The 19,944-nt window shown below is 39.2% G+C and overlaps 1 protein-coding gene across 3 annotated transcripts; it reads left to right on the forward strand.

Moving 5' to 3' along the window:
* Positions 1–807: 807 nt before the first annotated feature.
* mxd1 (MAX dimerization protein 1) lies at positions 808–19,688 on the forward strand. 3 transcript variants are annotated; one of them, XR_013283494.1, is made up of 7 exons: positions 808–1,601; positions 2,222–2,321; positions 7,469–7,498; positions 12,448–12,562; positions 12,741–12,900; positions 14,290–17,505; positions 19,180–19,688. XR_013283494.1 is itself a non-coding variant. In XM_077521131.1 (6 exons), the coding sequence occupies exons 1-6, from the start codon at positions 1,535–1,537 to the stop codon at positions 14,484–14,486; spliced, it is 669 nt and encodes a 222-aa protein (XP_077377257.1). In that variant the 5' UTR covers positions 808–1,534; the 3' UTR covers positions 14,487–18,289. The 3 variants fall into 3 exon arrangements, 1 of the variants encoding a protein (XP_077377257.1); XR_013283495.1 differs by having other exon boundaries at positions 14,290–17,501; positions 19,142–19,688; XM_077521131.1 differs by lacking the exon at positions 19,180–19,688 and having other exon boundaries at positions 14,290–18,289.
* The last annotated feature ends 256 nt before the right edge of the window (positions 19,689–19,944 follow it).

A 19,944-nucleotide genomic window follows, 5' to 3' on the forward strand; every position in this document is an offset into this window, starting at 1 on the left:
TGCAAGCAGTGTTTGTTACTTTCCTTTTTTTAACTGAAACATTTGGATGCAGTGGAATGTCAACTATTAGACACTATTTTTACAGTACTGAGTCAGTATAGCAAATGATCCATTACCTGATTTTATATTAAGAAAAGTACACACGTTACCACTGTTTTTCTGTTTGCCATTTATTACCAAAACGTTCAACATATTCATCAAGGAAGTTAGGCTTTTTATTATTATTATAATTATTATTTTACAGTCATAGACTAGTTTCAGAACACTACGGTAACATATCAAGCATTTATTATTATGCATGGTACCAGGAAGACTACTTCAAATCATTTTTGTCGTGTCAGACAGTCAAGAAATACGCCTGCGCTGATGGAGCAAATTAAAAGACGGCATGTACATTTAACAAATCCCCGACCACAACACAACACAAACACTGCAAGAACCAATCATAATCCTACACCGCAGTACAGCATGTGACGGGGGCGGGACTTTGTCAGAATGGGGCGTTAGGATTTAAGCTCGGGACCAATGATTGTCGGGTTTAATATAATTCAACCAATCGGCACGGAGCAGGGTATTCCGCTAAACAAAACCTCCATTGTGGCTCCACGCAAAAACAAGTTGGCATGTAATATGAACCAAAATGGCTGACCACCGACTTCCGTTTCATTGGACGCCGGGCCATTCTAACGATTGACAGATTCAACGGCCAATAGGAGTCTGAGTTACCATCGCCAATAACCAATCACATCTAAGCATACGCAAACGTATTCCATGGAATACAATAATTAGCTGTCATCCAAATCCTGTATACATATGCCACTGGAAGACAAGACAGTATTTAGCACTCCGATATTAGTGGCTTTCTACATTTTAGCAAAACGTGTGTGGCGCGTGATCATTGGTGTGACGAACGAGCACAACAATTAGCTTTTAACTTGGAAGTGTTGGATGACATCGGCTGGTGAACTTTTACAAAGACCTAGCTCGTTTTTGTTTTTTGTTTATTCCATAACTCACTTAACGAGGCCAGTACTTTGTGCTTTTAGACCAGGGACAGACTCGCTCATATAGAGGAACTCGTGACTAACTTTCATCGTTAATTTGGCAAATTGTCACTGGCTCTTACTTTCCCGATCTCGTTTTCATGACAGAACATTGCTCGAATAATTTCCAAGCGATACGTGAATGTGTCTGGAAAGCGAACGACTTGGTTAACATTTGAGAGTCAAGCATCATTGCTACTGAAAGTGTTAGCCAGAGCAGCTAAAAGCTAGTCTCTACCTGAACCACATCAGCTGACATTGTCGGAACAGCATCAGGGGGAGAAAACAAGTGTGTCTTGCTTTGTCTTGTGGCACTTTTTAAGTTTTCTACAACCCGTTGATACTTCGTCGGAGAGACAAACACTTGCCTTGAAATAAAAAAGGCTACTGTGTGGACGAAGCGAAGGTTGTGTACAGCCACGGGGTCCCCCATAGGATTTATTTTATTTATTTTATTGTTTTTAAATATCAGCGATTATTGTTTTTTGAACATGACGGCTATCGGAATGGTGCAGATGCTGATCGAAGCAGCCGAGTATCTTGATCGCAGGGAACGAGGTAAAGTATCATTTTATTTCTCGTTTGTTATGGATTTTATGCATTGGGAATATGCAGCGACACCCCTCCCCCCTTTATGTGGCTTGTTTGTGCACCTATCATGTTAAAACAACAGCGATCCATTTATCTCTGCTTTAATAGATTTTACCTAAAAGAGCCCGTGCTTTTAATCTCTTTGTGTATTTTGCTAAGCATTGTGGTATGTATCATTCACCCTCGAAATATGTTTATATTAAATTCATGCATGTGTATGCGATTACTGTAAGCTTAAGGTTAAAGTCCCTCTTCGATTGCATTGCACACGTTTTTCATTTTTATTTTAATGACAAATTATATGCGATGTGTGGCCAGAGACATTGTTTTTATGATAGCCCCTCCTTTCCTGCTGTTGTGGTTTGCTAGTGGGGTTTATTCCAGTTCAAGATGACATCATTGTCCAGGTTGTGGGGAGAAAATGCAGTATAAATATAGGGCTTGAAATACTTTTGTGTTTTTACCTAAGCTTCAAATATGTCAAATGAATGCCAAAAGGATAACAAGCATAATGAGCTCTTCTCTTTCTGGATTTGGCTTTTGGACACTGTTTGACCAAATGGTTGTTATCTTTAATGTGCTTGCAGAAGCTGAGCATGGCTATGCCTCCATGCCGCCCTTTATCAGCAGTCGAGAGAGGGAAAGTTTGAAAAGGAAGAGCAAAAGCAAGAAAAACATAAGTAGCAGGTAAATACTAATCACCTCTGGGTTGGATGTATTTTTTTATTATTATTATTATTATGGAAAAAGCATCCCATCATAATGTTCCTGCACAGTGAATAACTCATTCCACACCCAATTCTTTTTCAGTTACCACCTATCATCATATTATGGTCTCTCTCTATCACTTTACTGCAGTGACATTCAAACACAGGCAACTTAAATGGTGAGGGTGCTTTATTTTTATTTTATTTTTTTATTTTTTTATAAATCAGTACCACCATGGGACCACATAAGACCGTGCACTTCCTAACCAGCTGTATAACAAAAATGCCATTTTAAATATGCGCAAAATACATGCCTTTGTCTGCTTTTTTAAAATTGAACCAAAGTTCATCACCGTATCTTAATGAATTTCATACTCGATGCATTTATAAACGATCCAGCCTTCAACAACAAAGCTTATAAACAATAATAATAAATACTTAAATCCTGTCGCACAACCTCTGGAAAAGGGCTCTGGTGCATAAAAAAAAACAAGAAAAAAAAACACATTATTAGGCCTACTCGTATTGTATTTATAGGTCAGGGGAAAAAAACGGTGCAAGTGCACCTAAGTGATATTTGCTATCTAGTGATGAATGGTGATATTACATCTTAAAACAATACAGTTGGCCCCCGTTGTTCATGGATAACAGGGATTGGGCCGGCCTGTCAATAGCGCATATCTGTGTATAATTGACAGCCATTGAAATTTATTTAGTTTTTGTATGTTTTTTTTGTTTTTTTGTTTGTTTGTTTTTTTTTTGGGGGGGGGGGGGGGTAATACACCAAAAAATATTCTGAAAAAGTTCCAATATGTGTAGTTTCCATAAAAAAAATAAAAAATAAAAAAATGAATACATTTAAATTGTAAAAAAAAAACAAAAAAAAACAAAAAACAAAAATAAACCAAAAAAAAAAACAAAAACTAACAAATATTGTGGAAAAAAAATCTATAAATAGGTGAATGCCATCTGCCATCACCTGCCATCATTTAAACTGCCCATGATTAACCACAAATAAAAATGAAAACCACCCCCGGAGCATGATGCTCCTGCAACCGTGCTTCACTGTAGGTATGGTGTTCTTTTGGTGATGAGCCATGAAACCAAAGTTGAACTTTTTGGTCGTAATTTCAAAAGGTATGTTTGGCTCAAGCATAACTCTGCTCATCATAAAAAAAAGATAAAAAAGAACACCATACTACAGTGTAGCATGGTGGTGGCAGCATCATGATTCAAAATTGCAAACAGTGAAAATGTTCAGGCTTCTGCTAGAAACATTTTAAGAAAGATTTGTGTTGTACTTATTGGAATCACAGTGACAGCTGCAAACAAGTGTCAAGCTGATGGCCACTGACCGCTTGTTAAGGCGAAGTGGGTCAGTCAAGGTGACTGCTGGAGACATTTCAGCGACAGGCAATCCTGACAATTCAATCAACACGACTACTTGAGCATATTCTACTGCACAGTCATTGCATGTGGTCCGGATTCTATAGATCAATCCAATCAGTGTCATGACTTGGGTCATGCAGGAGTAATAGCTTTTTCATCGTTAGCCATTAGCCTAGATCAGGGGTGCCCAACTCCGGTCCTCGAGAGCCTCAATCCAGCCTTTTTTTTTTTACTCCATGTTTCTCTTCACCAACACACTTGATTCATAATTAACTCATTTACTCCCAGCCGTTTTCACAGAAGCAATCCCGTTCGCTCCCGGCGGTTTTACTGGATTTTGACTGATTTTGCAAGGCCCACAGAATATTGTGTTCTATTGCTATAAAAGCATGGAACCTATCAAAAGAAAGATTAAAGTCTCTTGTTTCATCGGGAAAAAAAAAGTATGTTTCTATCTGTTTCCCTTTGCAGCAATTAACATTAGAAGAGAGCTAAGTTTCATCAAATCTATTTAAAATTGTAAGTAATTGAGCTTTTTTTCTACATGGCCCTGGTTGATCTCCTTTGCTCTGCTGCCACCTGCTGGCCGTTTCTGTAATAACTACCATTTCTGCAACCGTTCTTTGCAGTTGAGAGGCTGCATCAAAGCCTTCTGTATGCCCTCGCATAAAAAAAACAAAAAACGTATAAATACGTCTTTGGGACACTTAGAACATTAAACAAAAACTTATTTATACGTTATTGGGAGCAAATGAGTTAAGATCGCTATCAGGCTTCTGCAAAGTTTGCTGATGAGCTTGGATTCAGCTGTGTTGGAGGAGGGAGATGAGGAAAACAGGCTGGATAAGGGGCGCTCGAGGACCGGACTTGGGCACCTCCGGCCTCGAGTCTAGATTTGCGCCTCGGTGGCCAACAGAAAGACATGGAAAACAACTTGCCACGCTACCATGACAACAGTAGCTTAGAATGTCTGGCCACATTATTAGGTACACTTCTGCTAGAAAATCGATTCTGAATCAAATCGTAGACCCAAAAATCGTAATTGAATCAAATCGTGAGACAGTCAAAGATTCCCAGCCCTACTTTTAATATTATTAATCAGGGGCATTTTACTGTGATTTGCTAGTGAAGAGAAATGTTGCCGCTGCGACATCGTCTTTCCATTCAATGAAGGATCTTCTATGGAGAAAACTGCACATAGTGGAAATGCACGTTAAAGATGCGGGATGATGTTTTTTCATAAGTTTGTTGTGGTTTTTGATTCACGAGATCTTGTAATCTTCACAGCATCTACCAATCGTGACTATTTGAGTTGCGCTTGTTATTGATTATTGAATGTGACTTTTTTTTCTTTTTTTTTAAAAACCTGGATGTGTCATAGTGATTTCTTGAGGGCATAGGCAACGATATTAATATTTGCTCGTCCATTGCTTTTTTTTTTTTCCCATGGATTTGACGTGTGAATTGTGGGGGATGGGCGTGCGTATGTGTCAGTTGTAGTGCCTTTCCCCTCCGTCGTCATGTCTCTCCTCTTTTTTTTTTTTTTTTTCCTTCTCTCTCTCTCCCTCTCACTTTCTTTCTCTGTAACCTCCCTCACCTCTCTTGTGTCCTCCCTGCTCGGTTCCCGCTCTTGGCAGAGAGAGCATCGGCTCCTTGATTACATAGATGGAGAGAGAGAGAGAGATTCCTCCCCCACCTCCCACATGTGCACACGCTCATTTTGTAACTGCGTCGCACTATGCAAACTGTACATCCTTTGCATAGCTCGCCATCCGGACAAGTTCATCTTATTTTTCATCATCTTGGCTGCCAGGATATTGCACTGTATTGCAAATTTATGTTAGCAACATTAAAAAAAAAAAACACCATGGGCACGACGTCATTATTCCGGTTCATATCAAAATAAATCTACTAAAAATCATATTTAAAATCATCACCAAAGGCTCATGCATTAAATTAATTACCAAAGACTAAACCGAAGGACATTTTTGCTACAATTATAGTTTTATTTTAGTTAGTTTTGTAAACATAAAATGTAGTTTCAGTTTTCTTTTTTTTTTTTTTTTAAAAAAGCATCTTCGTTTTTGTTTTATTTTGTTAGCAAAATTGTTGTTTAATTTTTGTTTTTTCGTTAGTTTTAGTGAACTAAAATAACCTTTAATAGCACCTGTGTTTTTCGACACCCTCCAGTCTTATTTTGACCCTCTCCAAACATTTGTGTTTTTATTTTATCTGAACTGAGTCAAACGCCATTTTTAGCAAATGTCACGGGCCACTAAAAAATGGACGGCGAGCCGCAAAATGGCCCCCGGGCCGTAGTTTGGACACCCCTGATATGCGTACTGATTTAGTCCCAATTGTTGTTTATAAATGAGGGTTTTAAGTACAGTCTAGTTTTAGTCTGGTGAAAAATGTGTTGATGAAATTATGTTTTGTTTACTTTTTGTTGACGAAATGAACACCAGATGGGTCAGATACTGCAATCAAGTCTGAATGAGTGCTATGCTTCTTCTGCCAGCACTGTTATGTCACAAGCGGCTGTTTACACTCTGTAGGAATTCCTATTCCATTGGAGGGGGGTCAGTGCAGTTAAGCGCACCTAAAGATGATACCCCCAGTGGCGCGTGCACGCACGCAACGAACAAAAAGTTCCACTCTCAGGTGGCGGTAGTAAAGCCCTCCCTTTAGACTAAACTCTATCTAGATATTAAAGGTGATAAAAAAAACAAAAAAACATTTTGTGTGCATATGCCCATGCAAGTTAGAATCCCCTGAGATGAGCGAGCAGAGGCTAATTTTAGACATTGGGTTAAACAGTGCTTCTCAAATAGTCCCCCCCCCCCCCACCCCCCCCACCCCCCACCCCCCCCCAAGGGGGCGCGAGGCTCCATCAAGGGGGGTGCGTTTGACCTCGGGGAACATGCTTTTTTATTTTTTTTTATTTTTTTATTTTTTTTTTACTGTCCTAGAATAAAGTGCAATTGCACCTCCACTACATTAGGGGGCAGTGGCGCTCTCATTATTGGCAGAGTGTGCGCAGGGAGCATTCGGATCAGGGTGTGTGCTTGAGGTAGTCGTGTAGGGGTGTCCAAACTTTTTCCTCTGAGGGCCACATCCAGAAAAATAGAAAGCTGCAAGGGCCACTTTGATTTTTTTTTTTTTTTATTTATTATTTATTTGTTATTTATTAACACATTCATTGCCAGACCAGCAAAAAATGCATCATTTGACGTCTTTTTCCGTCAATGGCAGTGAATGAGTTACTCATTCACACATACATACATATACACTGATTAGACAAATTTTATAATCTCCAAGTAAAGCTGGAATTTCATCTTGTTTCTCGCTTCTCTTTGGCACCTTCTCCTCCAACAGAGTTGGATTATCCGGAAATACAAAGGAGCATAGTCCTGCTAAATGTTTCTGGATACTGTTACTATGTTTACCACTTGCCCACATCCTTACATGTTCAAGCACAGCCTTTTAAAAAAAACAACAACGCATGTTTCCTCTGCAGAATGAACTGCAGGCTGTGCAAAATCCAGTCTTCCATGTGTGCATTTTCCTTGAAACTCACGTCAACCCCCTCTGACTACCACAACCTCCCACACAGCAGCTTTTTCTCACTCGCTTTCTTTTCTCACACCCCCACAGTATGCAGTTCGACTGCAGTAATTGCACACGACGAGGGTTACCCTGTTGTGTTTGGTTGCTCATGTTTTGCTTTTTTCTCCACAGGTCGACACACAATGAAATGGAGAAAAACAGGTATGTAAACATCAATCAATTTCAAATGTCTTGTGTAAACCGATAATGCACACAAACAATGTGCTGTCGCTCAATCCACGAGAACATCCATTTTTTCTTCTCCCATATGTGTCCAAACTTTCGTCTGAGGGCCACATAAAAAAAAAATCTGAAGGATGCAAGGGCCACGTAATGTTATGAAAAAAAAAAATAGCATAGATAATTTTTGTTTTTGCCTGCCTAGAAAAATGCCACTTTATAAATCCAATTTATGTGTAATAGTAGCACCTATTTTTTTTCAACACCCTCTCATCTCCAAACCTTTTTTTTTTTTTTTTTTTTTTTTTAAACACTGTGTCAAATGCTATTTTTAGCACGTCATGGACCACTTGAAAAATGGATGGCGAGCCACAAATGGCCCCTGGGATGTAGTGTGGACACCAGTTGTCTATCCATCCATCCATCCATCCATTTTCTTGACCGCTTATTCCTCACAAGGGGCGCGGGAGGTGCTGGCGCCTATCTCAGCTGCCTCTGGGCAGTAGCCGGTGGACACCCTGGACTGGTTGCCAGCCAATCGCAGGGCAACCAGTTGTCTAATGCATTTTTTTTTTTTTTTTTTTTTTTTTTTAGAGAGAGAGAGATGTGCAGGAAACAGGTTTCTCAACACCCGCAGTACTGTCACAATTCGAAACAGTGCAGCTCCTCAATAGGCCAGTATAAATCAATATCTGCAAACAGAAAGCTAGCATAGTAGGAATTAAGAGGATTTTTGCGACCTTTTCTCATAACCTTGCAACCATGAGCATACCATTGTAAGTTGTATTTCATTTTATGGAATTATTTTTTTTGTCTCAAATCTCAGAACTATTCCTTCTTATAGTGTTTTATTTACACGTGCCACACATGCCACATATTTATTTTAGGGGTGTCAGGCGATTAAAATTTTTAATCGCAATTAATCGCATGACTTCAATAGTTAATTCACGATTAATCACAACTTTTATTTCTGTTCTTAATGAACAAGAAATTAAGACATTATTTTTTTTTAAGTTTTCATACTCAACAAAAACAGAAAAAACTATTAAACTAAAATTAAATTAGTAGGATAGAATCGAATAATAATAGTAAAGAATAGATAAAGTAAAATTAAACTAATAAAAATATAGTTGCATCTTTTAGTCATTGATACAGCAATTTCATAATTCATAAATTGGAATTAAAATGAAAAAAAAAACAAGAGTGTGATATTGGTTTGTGTTGGTCATTTTTCTGCCACTAGATGGCATGGTTACAATGAATTTTTCCTTTCATAATAATAGCAATCCAATCTTTAACATGAAGTAACGTGAAATTCTTTTTTTAAATTGCAAAAATACAACTTGACCCCAGTCTACACAAATATATGTATTATTAATAAATGCATTACTGCTAAATTTTGACTGGATGTCTCTGCTGCGTTACCAGTGGAATTGTTACTTTCCAAGTAAGGGGCGGTCATTAATCGTGCGTTAAAAAAATTAGTGGCATTAAAGGAACTTTAAATTAACTCAAAATTAATGCACTAATTTTGACACCTCTAATTTATTTATTTATTTATTTTAAGAAAACAAGAATCCTACAGCTCAAAAATGTGATAGAGAAAAGCTGAGACCCAATAATTAGTTGAAACAGCTGTCAGACATTATGGTTATATTTCTCAATGATCAATGAATTGGCAAAAAATATGTGGTCGAGTGGTTAGCACGTCCGCCTCCCAGTTCTGAGGACTCCGGTTCGAGTCCAGGCTCCGGCCTTCCTGGGTGGAGTTTGCATGTTCTCCCCGTGCCCGCGTGGGTCTTCTCCGGGTACTCCGGTCTCCAATTAATTGGACGTTCCGAATTGTCCCTAGGTGTGCGTGTGCGTGTGAGTGTGGATGGTTGTTCGTCTCTGTGTGCCCTGCGATTGGTTGGCAACCAGTCCAGGGTGTCCCCCGCCTACTGCCCAGAGCCAGCTGAGATAGGCGCCAGCACCCCCCGCGACCCTTGTGAGGAATAAGCGGCCAAGAAAATGGATGGATATATTATGCCTATCCTGACATTGTATCTTTAAAAAAAAAAAAAGAGTGAGAGAGGGGCGAGAGTGAAGCCGGAAGGATGATTTATTTATTTACTGGCGTGCTGAGTGCACCATGCTGACCTAGTTGTAGTTTGCAGCCAGTCTGGGGCTAATGAAAGAGAAATCAATTTGGGTTGCGAGGAATAGTTCTGTTTTCAAGGAGATGCTATGTCACAGATCTATCGCTCTTGTCTGTATGTTTATACCAGGGGTGTCCAAACTCCGGCCCGGGGGCCATTTGCGGCCCGCCATACATTTTTTGGAGGCCCGCGGCAAATACTAAAAATAATTTTTCAGTGCTGTATAATTATAAAAAAAAAAAAAAAAAAAGAGAGGGTGGATTAAACATTTCTAGCTATGCAAAGACACAAATTTGCAGCTAATAATTCAGTCTCAGAAATAAAAATAGTTTCATCCACTTGTTGCTTAGTGTCAAGGTCCAATTTGTGAAAACATCACATTAGATGAATGGTTCTTAAGTTTGGTCAGTTGACGACCGATTGTTCCTGTTGTGGTTCAGAATGTCAAGTTGGGATTCAGCTGCTGCTCAGTGGAGAGACGAATCTATTATAGTGGCACACGGGTCACTATTTGCCTTGTGACTGTTAGCAGTTTTCAATAAGTAACTGTACATTATATCAACAATTTATAATTGCTTCATTGATTTTTACCATGTTTAACTCATTCACTGCCATTGACGGAAAAAGACGTCAAATGATGTATTTTTTTTTGCTGGTCTGGAAATGAATGTGTTAACAAATAAAAAATAAATAAAATAAAAATGGAAATCAAAGTGGCCCTTGCAGCTTTCTATTTTTCTGGATGTGGCTCTCAGAGGAAAAAGTTTGGACACCCCTGCTTCATACAGTATACTCACCTATTGACAGTGCCCTTTTGGCACTTATCTAGAATAACCTGAGTTGAGTTGAGTCGAAACAGTCACTCCCCTTTCTTTTTTTTTTTGTCAGTAACTTGGACACGAGTGTCTGGACAGTGTTAACAAACGTTGGCCTCGCCGTGTTATATCACAAGGCAGGCGAGAGCATTTGCGTGTTATGTAATGACCTTTGCACTTTGGAAGCCAGATGTGAAAAAGAGCTGGCTTCGTTCATAGAATACGATTACTATACAGTATGTGCTACTTTGCATATGCTTGCTTAAGCTTAGTTTATTGTGTTCAGCACTGAATCCACAATCACATTTCCTAGTGTGTATTCGGTGCCATTATAATCCGGCAGTGAAGCTCACCTAGCAGCCGTTAAATTAGCAGCTCATCCGGCCTTGGGATGCAGAAAAAAAAAAAGCATTTTGCACGGTAAACTCTTTGAAGAAGTCTGACGTACACACGCTCCCGCCGCCCACGTATGCACACTGGCGCGCGCACACACTTTTGTGAGGCTGCAGACGGAGGTGTGTGTTGCGTAACAGCCGGCGGTCAGTCGGTCTCAAACACCCGCCAGACCTTAGCAACCAACCACAACTGCCAGTTGAGCGTGATGGAGAACGGAGAGATGGATGTAAATGTTTGAAAAAGGCGTCATAGGTCAGATAGGGAGATTAATCGTTTGACTTTTTCACATGTTGCATAGCTGATAGAATTAGTATTGTTGGGTTATGAATGTTAATAGTCTATTAACAACTTTGTAAAGGTCTAGTTAGCATAAATTTGCAGTTTAGTTGCAGCATTACGTTTTTGTTTTTTTTGTAGACTAAAGTATGGAGCAGATATTTGCACAATGTAATTGTTCAGTTTACATCAGAATTCTAGAAGCAATTATTCCAATTTTTTTCAAGTAGGCCTACATTTTTTTGTAGCCTCAAACATTAGTTTCTTGGTAGGGGTGTGAATTTTGCTTAGTACCTGACGATTCGATTCGTATTACGATTCATAGGTCACGATTTGATTTGATACTGATTAATCCCGATACGAATTTATATTTTGATTGTTGCGATTTTTTTTTTAACTCAAATTTAGAAAATACTGACCAGTAAACTTGTACATGTACACTGTAAGATTTGTATGAAAATGTATTATTTATTTTTCAGACACTTCAGCCATAACTGTGCCACTGTATTTAACTCATTTGCTCCCAATAACGTGTAAATACGTTTTTTTTAAATGTTCTAAGTGTCCCAAAGACGTATTTATACGTTTTTTTGGTTTTTTTGGTTTTTATGCTAAAGCATACAGAAGGCTTTGATGCAGCCTCTCAACTGCAAAGAACGGTTGCAGAAATGGTAGTTATTACACAAACGGCCAGCAGGTGGCAGCAGAGCAAAGGAAATCAACCAGAGCCATGTAGAAAAAAAGCTAAATTACTTACAAATAAATTTGTGAAAACTGATGAAACTTAGCTCTCTTCTAATGCTAATTGCTGCAAAACGGAAACAGATAGAAACATACTTTTTTTTTCCTGATGAAAGAAGAGACTTTAATCTTTCTTTTGATAGGTTCCATGCTTTTATAGCAATTGAACACAATATTCTGTGGGCCTTGCAAAATCTGTCAAAATTCAGTAAAACAGCTGGGAGCGAACGGGATTGTTTCTGTGAAAATGGCTGCCAGTGAATGAGTTAACAAACAGGTTGTAAAAATAATAATAATTGAAATAAAATATTAAGGCTTAATGTTCCATGAATTAATGTAACATTTTTCCATGATTAATGTGTGAATCCTAACCCTAAGTAAGACATTTTGTTGAATATTTAAAAATCGATTCGGCCGCCTTTTGAATCAATTCGAGAATTGCGGTGATGTAATATTGCGATATTTTGCCGAATCGATTTTTTTTTTTTGAACACCCCTATTTCTTGGCATTCAAAATCCGATCATATGAGCCCCTGCCCTCATTTTTCTCCCCCGTTGCTTTCAGACGGGCACATCTCCGACTGTGTTTAGAGCGACTGAAATCGTTGGTTCCTTTGGGTCCAGATGCCAACAGGCACACAACCCTGAGCCTGCTGATGAAGGCCAAAGATCACATCAAGGTGGGCGTGGTCGTTGTTTTGCTTATCTAAACGTTGCTCTTCAAGCGTTTTATGGATCATAAAATGACATCATGAATAAAAAAAGTTATTCCCTTAATCCGGTTTAAGCACGGTGCAGTTCTGATATGTAAACCCTGAAGTGCTCTATAAAAACCATATCATCTTTTTCACCGTGCAGAAATTGGAGGAGAGTGACAGAAGAGCCCAGCACACCTTAGAACAGTTACAGAGAGAGCAGAGACACCTGAGAAGGCGTCTGGAGCAGCTCGGCGTGGTGAGAATCCGCATGGACAGCACTGGCTCCACCATGTCCTCTGACAAGTCCGATTCTGACCAAGGTTTGCTCATGCACTTCCCTTCTTTATTCATTTCTTTCTTTGTTTCCCGTAAAAGGTGTCAAATGCGATCGGGTTCTCTGTTTACAATTTCATGGACATTTCAAGTGACGGAAAATCAAACGACCTACGTGCACATGCCAGAACTTAACAGTAATAAATAAATCATGCAGATAATAAACGTTACACCAGGGGTGTCCAAACTTTTTCATTTGAGGGCCACATACAGAAACTCAGAAGGGACGCAAGGGCCACATCATGTTATGAAGAGAAATTGTGTTTAGTCCTAAAAATTGTACAAATAATTTATTTGCGCTTTTGCACATTTATAAAAAATGCTACAGTATATAAACCAATTTATTTGTAATATGGCAGTAGGGTTATTATAGTTTTGGAATTTTTCGTTTTAGTTTTTATTTTGTTTTGAGTTTTTTATTTTTTATTTAGTTAGTTTTAATTGGTTTTCACGGAGGTTGTGTTAGTTTTTTTTATTAGATTTAGTTCTTTAATAAATGGTTAATTTTAGTTTAGTTAGTTTCAGTATTAGTTTTAGTTTTTTTTTTACGTGTATTACTTGTGCACATTATTTTAAATAACACCATGGGCGTGACGTCATTATTCCGGTTTATATCAAAATAAATCTACTAAAAATCACATTTAAAATCATCCCCAAAGGCTCATGCATTAAATTAAGTACCAAAGACTAAAACGAAGGACATTTTTGCTATAATTATAGTTAGTTTTATTTTAGTTAGTTTTGTAAACATAAAATGTAGTTTCAGTTAGTTTTCGTTTTTTAAAAAGAATCTTTGTTTTTATTTTATTTCATTAATGAAATTGTTTTTTGAATTTTAGTTTTTTTCGTTAGTTTTAGTTAACTGAAATAACCTTTAATAGCACCTGTGTTTTTTGACACCCTCCCTTCTTACTTTGACCATCTCCAAACATTTTTGTTTTTATTTTATTTGAACTGAGTCAAATGCCATTTTTAGCATCTGTCGCGGGCCACTAAAAAAATGGACGGCGGGCCACAAATGGCCCCCGGGCCGTAGTTTGGTCGCCCCTGCTTTAACTCCTCCAAGGTTTGCAGGTGAAGCAAAGTTTCAGCTTTGCACAAGACGCAGATGCATTGTCACCATTCAGCCATGACTTGCGTGGGCGTGTAGCAAGCACGAAGTGCGCAGCAGGTACTTGAAAATGAATGGCGGGCGATTAAAAACATCGGATCTGCTTGTTTTGCAAGCCTTTCGCCTTTTATCAGCAAACTGTCGACAGACTTAATGTCATTTCTAACTATTTTATGCATAAAATAAGTGGGAGGAAATAATTTTGCTGACATGGTCGCATTGTTGGGTTTTTTAGCGACTGCTATTTGTTGCCTGTTGCCCACAGAGGACCTGGATGTGGACGTGGAGGGAACGGACTACCTGCTGGGTGATCTGGAGTGGAGCACCAGCAGCGTGAGCGACTCAGGTGACGAGCGGGGCAGCCTGCGCAGCAGCTGTAGCGATGAGGGCTACGCCAGCGCCAGCCTGCGGCGCCTGCAGGACACTCAGGAGAGGGCCAAGCAGCCGGCCTGCGGCCTATAAACGTCACGGGTCCTTATCCCCGCCCACTCGAATCCCTTTCCAAGAATGTGTCGCCACTCCCTGATCGTCCATCCACCTCAAATAACCCCACCCCCTCCCCCCACCTGACTTGTCATCCGGACCGAGCGCCTCGTCGCGTCGGGTCCCCCCCTTACTTGTCCCTCCGTCCGTCACAAATGCAAATTTCAACCGGAGAATGTTCCTTTAAAACAGGGGTGTCCAAACTTTTTCCTCTGAGGGCCACATCCAGAAAAATAAAAGGCTGCAAGGGCCACTTTGATTTTTTTTAAAATTTATTATTTATTTGTTATTTATTAACACATTCATTGCCAGACCAGCAACAAAAAAAAATGCATCATTTGACGCCTTTTTCCGTCAATGGCAGTGAATGAGTTAAACATGGTAAAAAATTAATGAAGCAATTATAAATTGTTGATATAATGTGCAGTTAGTTAGTTTCTGAGACTGAATTATTAGCTGCAAATCTGTGTCTTTGCATAGCTAGAAATGTTTAATCCACCTTTTTTTTTTTTTTTTAACAGCATTGAAAAATTATTTTTAGCATTTGCCGCGGGCCGCCAAAAAATGTATGGCGGGCCGCAAATGGCCCCCGGGCCGTAGTTTGGACACCACTGCTTTAAAATATCTCACTGCCTCTTTTTGTATGTGTGAAGAGGTATTGGAAGCACTTATGAGATTTCACCAACACGCACGCACTCCATCATTGCTTTTTTTTTTTTTTTTGAAGACGGTGCTCCATAAGATGTGCCCAACAAGAGGCCCTTTTTTTTTTTTTTTTTTTTTTTCCCCCCGCCAGGCTCACCACAGTTAGTCATCTGTTTTTTAAACATGTCAACCTTTTTCCAGACATCGATTGAAAATGGAACTCCCCTTACCTTTCGTACTTCAGAAGTCATCTGTAAGGTGTTGAAAAATGTTTCAAAGGGAACGCAACAGCAATATGAGCCTCACTCGCGAGGCATCTTCACCTTGACGTTTTTTAGTGCACACCTGAGCGTTTGGGGCCGACGATTTCTGCCACTCTCTGACGACTGTGGTGTTTTTCATGTGTTTATGTATGTCTATTATCGCTGCTTTTCCATTAGCCCGAGATGGCCTTGCTTGGCCCCTCCCCCCGAGTGGTTGCTTTTCAGGGCCGAGCGGTTACAATGGAACCGCTTTTCAGTACCATCTCAAAGGTGGTTCTTAAGGGCCTCTATGCACCAATCTGACGGGCGAAAGTGGGGACGTAGCCGAGTGTCTGTATGCGCTTTCTGATTGGTGTAGAACGTACCATTGTAATATCCATGCTGTTGCCAGAGCGTCTGGTATGAAGGACCAAAAATGCCAAAATAAAATAAATAAAAGTGAAAATAAAAACGGATAAAAAAAAAAAATATCATTAAAACATTAATAACAAAAAAATAAATGTAAATAAAAACCACTCAAAGTACGATTTAAAAAAAAAAAAAGAAATATAAAAATAAATACATAAATAGATGTCAATATAACCAATAAATCGAAAGGCTCTGCTCTCATATTTTAAGCCGCAGACTCTGTAAGCATGAAATGCGTCATGAAATGTCATTTAAATGAGGGGGCGGTCCTAAGCATGCTTGGAGGCAGGAAGATTGTCGTGATCGTTGCGGTGTTTTCTGGTGCACCGGCGAGTCGGCGTCATTCTTAATAGTTGACATCGGATTGCTTTATAGAGCGTTAAAACTAGTGCTGTCAAACGATTACAATTTCTAATACGATTAATCATACTTTTTAATTTTGACTAATCAGCTAAGTTACTTGCATATTCGCCTAATATAAAATAAATACAAAATACCGTAATATTTTGACATTAACGCATTTTATGATCTGAATGTCATTTGCAAACATTGATTAAATGCATGTACGCCAGGGGTGTCCAAACTTTTTCATTTGAGGGCCACATACAGAAAATCAGAAGGACGCAAGGGCCACATAATGTTATGAAGAGAAATTGTGTTTAGTAATAAAAATTGTACAAATAATTTATTTGTGCTTTTGCATAGTTAGAAAAATGCTACAGTATATAAACCAATTTATTTGTAATATGGTAGTAGGGTTATTATAGTTTTGGAATTTTTCATTTTAGTTTTTATTTAGTTTTGAGTTTTTGTTTTTTTTTAGTTAGTTTTAATTGGTTTTCAGGGTGGTTCTGTTAGTTTTTTATTTGTTTTAGTTCTTCAATAAATGCTTAGGTTTAGTTAGTTTCAGTATTAGTTTTAGTTTTTTTTCATGTGTATTACTTGTGCGCAATCTTTTTTTTTGTTTTATTTTAGTTAGTTTTGTAAACATAAAATGTAGTTTCAGTTAGTTAAATAAAGCATCTTCATTTTTATGTTATTTTTTGTTAACGAAATTGTTTTTTTTAATTTGATGTTTTTTTCGTTAATTTTAGTGAACTAAAATAAACTTGAATAGCACCTGTGTTTTTCGACACCCTCCCTTCTTACTTTGACCATCTCCAAACATTTTTGTTTTTATTTTATTTGAACCGAGTCAAATGCCATTTTTAGCATATGTCGCGGGCCACTGAAAATTGGACGGCGGGCCGCAAATGGCCCCTGAGCCGTAGTTTGGACACTTCTGACGTACGCAATTGCATGCATGTGTGTATTGCTCAAAACGTAACATCGTATCAATTGGGTGTCATTCAGCAATTAATAATTAATTAAACAAATGACTTTTGTTTTATCTTTAGTCCCGTCGGTGTGTTTTTTTTTTTCAAGCGAAATTTACCAACTGTAGTCACCCCGCTCATTTTGGAACAACAGGCGTAGGAAATGCCGCGCATCGACCTCATCACTGACCTGCGCAATGTAACCATCCGCGGTTACGTCGGAACCTGGAAATGACAGTCGTCGCCTGTCGGTTTTCAATTTCTACTTCTTCCTGTCCGGGTGTTACTTGGAATGGGAAAGTCTACCTACTGAGAGCAGTCGAGAGGCTGACGAACATTCCACTATGTCGAGAGAGAGACAGGCAAGTGAAGAGCGTTCTTTTCCTTTTGTTAGTAAACGTTCCTGCCATCAGCGTACGAAAAGGAAAGTCGCCCTAAAACAAAATGTCGGCTTTACGTTTTCCTGCGCGTACCAACCAACAGAAGACTCAATTCTGTGTTAATGCCTGAAAGACCCTCTCGTTTGTCTTGCCTTGATAGCTATTTATTGTTTTTGAAAAAAAAAAAAAGTCTACTGTAATGTAAATAGTTTACAAAAGTCTATCAGAAGTATTTATTAGATCTGATCAAGCTAGAGATGAATATAAATATATATTTAATGAGTTCGACATAGCCTTTGTTCTTCTCGTGAAGTTTTATTGAGGGTTTCACGTGTGTAGTTTGTTTGCACAGTCAAGATTATAGTCGATCGATCCATAGAATATTTAGAAAAACGTCTTTTGTGCCTCAAGGCTTCGTGTCTGTTGGGAAGTTTTGCCACAGAGCTCTTAGAAAGATGAAATGTTACCCTGTGGTTGACGGTGCTTTTCTGTTCTTCAATACAAGGCAAAAAAAAAAAAATGAATTGAAATGTTATAAAACAGGAAAGGTGGTGGCAATAGAAGTAGTGTGGCAAGGAGCAACAAAAAAAAAAATCTGTATTTCATCTCCTTGTTTGGTCAGGAAGACGCACACGGAGAGGATTGCGGTTTGTTTTGAATGTAGATGTCCACCATCTTGCAACCAGCGAGTCACTCCACCACTTAGATCACAGTTCAAGCATGAAGATGGACCACCAAAAAATGTATCTTAAAAAAAAAAAAGAACAAAATCACAAAAATAGATTTTAGTTTTCTGAGTGTGGAATGCTGCTTATTTTTTTGTCAACGTAACCCTCGTCGAGGAACCGTGTAGCGATGTTGTGAAAAGGATTGTGAAGGGATGCGTTCAAGTTGGGTATTCACTGACGCGTGCGTGTCGTTGGCGCATCTCAAACCTGGACAATTGATTGTGTGCATCTCGATAAAGTCGAGACTAGGGATGTTCGTTATTAACGTGGGAATTCAACTCTCGAGTCGTCACAAATAAAGATACCAAGAACCGATACCACTATAGTAATAATTAGGGATGTTCGATACCACTTTTTTTTCAGACCGATACCGATACTCAGACCCTCAGTACTCACCGATACTGATACCAACTGCAGATACCAGTCGTACATTTTGACAAATAAAAAAAATCACTAAAAGATATTTTTAAACAAATATATTTCCTTTAATTTTGACACAAAAAAAAACAGCACAGTCACTCTTCAATAGTCTTTACGCTCAGAATAAAACACAAAAATGCTCTTTTAGTTTAAGATTCACAATTTTGAAGCATTTCCAAACCGGTGAAGTTTTGGCGAAAAACTGCTGCAAGCTAGCGCCACTTACAGGCAAGGAGGACTCACTGAACGTCTTCACCCTCTGCCATCGCTCGCTTGCACTCGTCTGCGTCTCGAGTACTTGAAAAAAAGGCCGGTATCGGCCCGATACCAGGTATCGGTACTCGCCCATCCCTAGTAATAATGGCAGATCATTTTAAAGAGAGACTACTTTCCTTGTCTTCCGCCAATCTGCACGTGTGAGCCTGACCCCCCCCCCCCCCCCCCCCCCCCCGCTCCCCCCCACCCACACACCAGCACGTGCCGAACTTGCGGTTGTGGTTCATGCCAGGCAGGTCGGTGGCGGATGGAGAGTTTCGGACCCCGGTGCTGTCAACGCCTGCCAAGAGGCAAGATGTTGCGTCTCTAAAGAACAACCAGTTGTTTAAGCTACAGCTTTCGGCACTGATGGATCACGTTTGTAAGTTTTTTTTTTCATTTGTGGCTAGTATTGCCTTAAACTGATCTAAAATGTAAAAAACCCAACAAAAAAAAGTACTACATGTTTGAATATGATCTGTTGAAATGTACGGTGAATTGTTTTGAGGCGTGCTGTCATGCATTAACACAAACACACTCATCATCATCATCATTGCGCCATGATGTCATCGTCACCTGACGCTGCCTTTCTTCGATGGCGGCTCCGTTCTTCTGTATGTTCAAAATCAACCTAACGGAGGACATTTCGTGCACTCGACTTTTAGGAATTGGACATCTGAAACAACTTCAAATGTGTGGCAGCGGTTTATATTTGCCAGTGAAAGTAATAAATAACTTTGAAACCATTGGTTTATCTACCTTACAACCTCCACGTTGTCTTTATTTTCCTCATGACACAAAATCATTTCAAAGGGCTTGGAAACAATGCCAATATTTTTGTTGCTGGCATAGTTGGGTTGGGATGAGCAGTAATGAGGTTTTGCACAACACATGAAAGACACGGCAGGCTGCTTCTCAACAGTGTTTTCAGAATAATCTACTTGCCAAATCCGACGTTTGTAAGATCACGGCCATCTGACTACTACACACAAAGCCAGGGGAAAGGAACGTGGGGGATGGGC

This window comes from Festucalex cinctus, chromosome 5 (assembly GCF_051991245.1).
Source record: "Festucalex cinctus isolate MCC-2025b chromosome 5, RoL_Fcin_1.0, whole genome shotgun sequence".
Classification (NCBI taxonomy): Eukaryota; Metazoa; Chordata; class Actinopteri; order Syngnathiformes; family Syngnathidae; genus Festucalex; species Festucalex cinctus.

What these genes read in the sequence shown, in the direction of transcription:
- mxd1 (XM_077521131.1), top strand. Translation starts at nt 1,535, where the DNA reads ATGACGGCTATCGGAATGGTGCAGATGCTGATCGAAGCAGCCGAGTAT. An exon ending in AAGAAAAACATAAGTAGCAG is followed by an intron (nt 2,322 to 7,468) that starts GTAAATACTAAT and finishes TTTTCTCCACAG; the next exon opens with GTCGACACACAATGAAATGG. An exon ending in AATGAAATGGAGAAAAACAG is followed by an intron (nt 7,499 to 12,447) that starts GTATGTAAACAT and finishes CGTTGCTTTCAG; the next exon opens with ACGGGCACATCTCCGACTGT.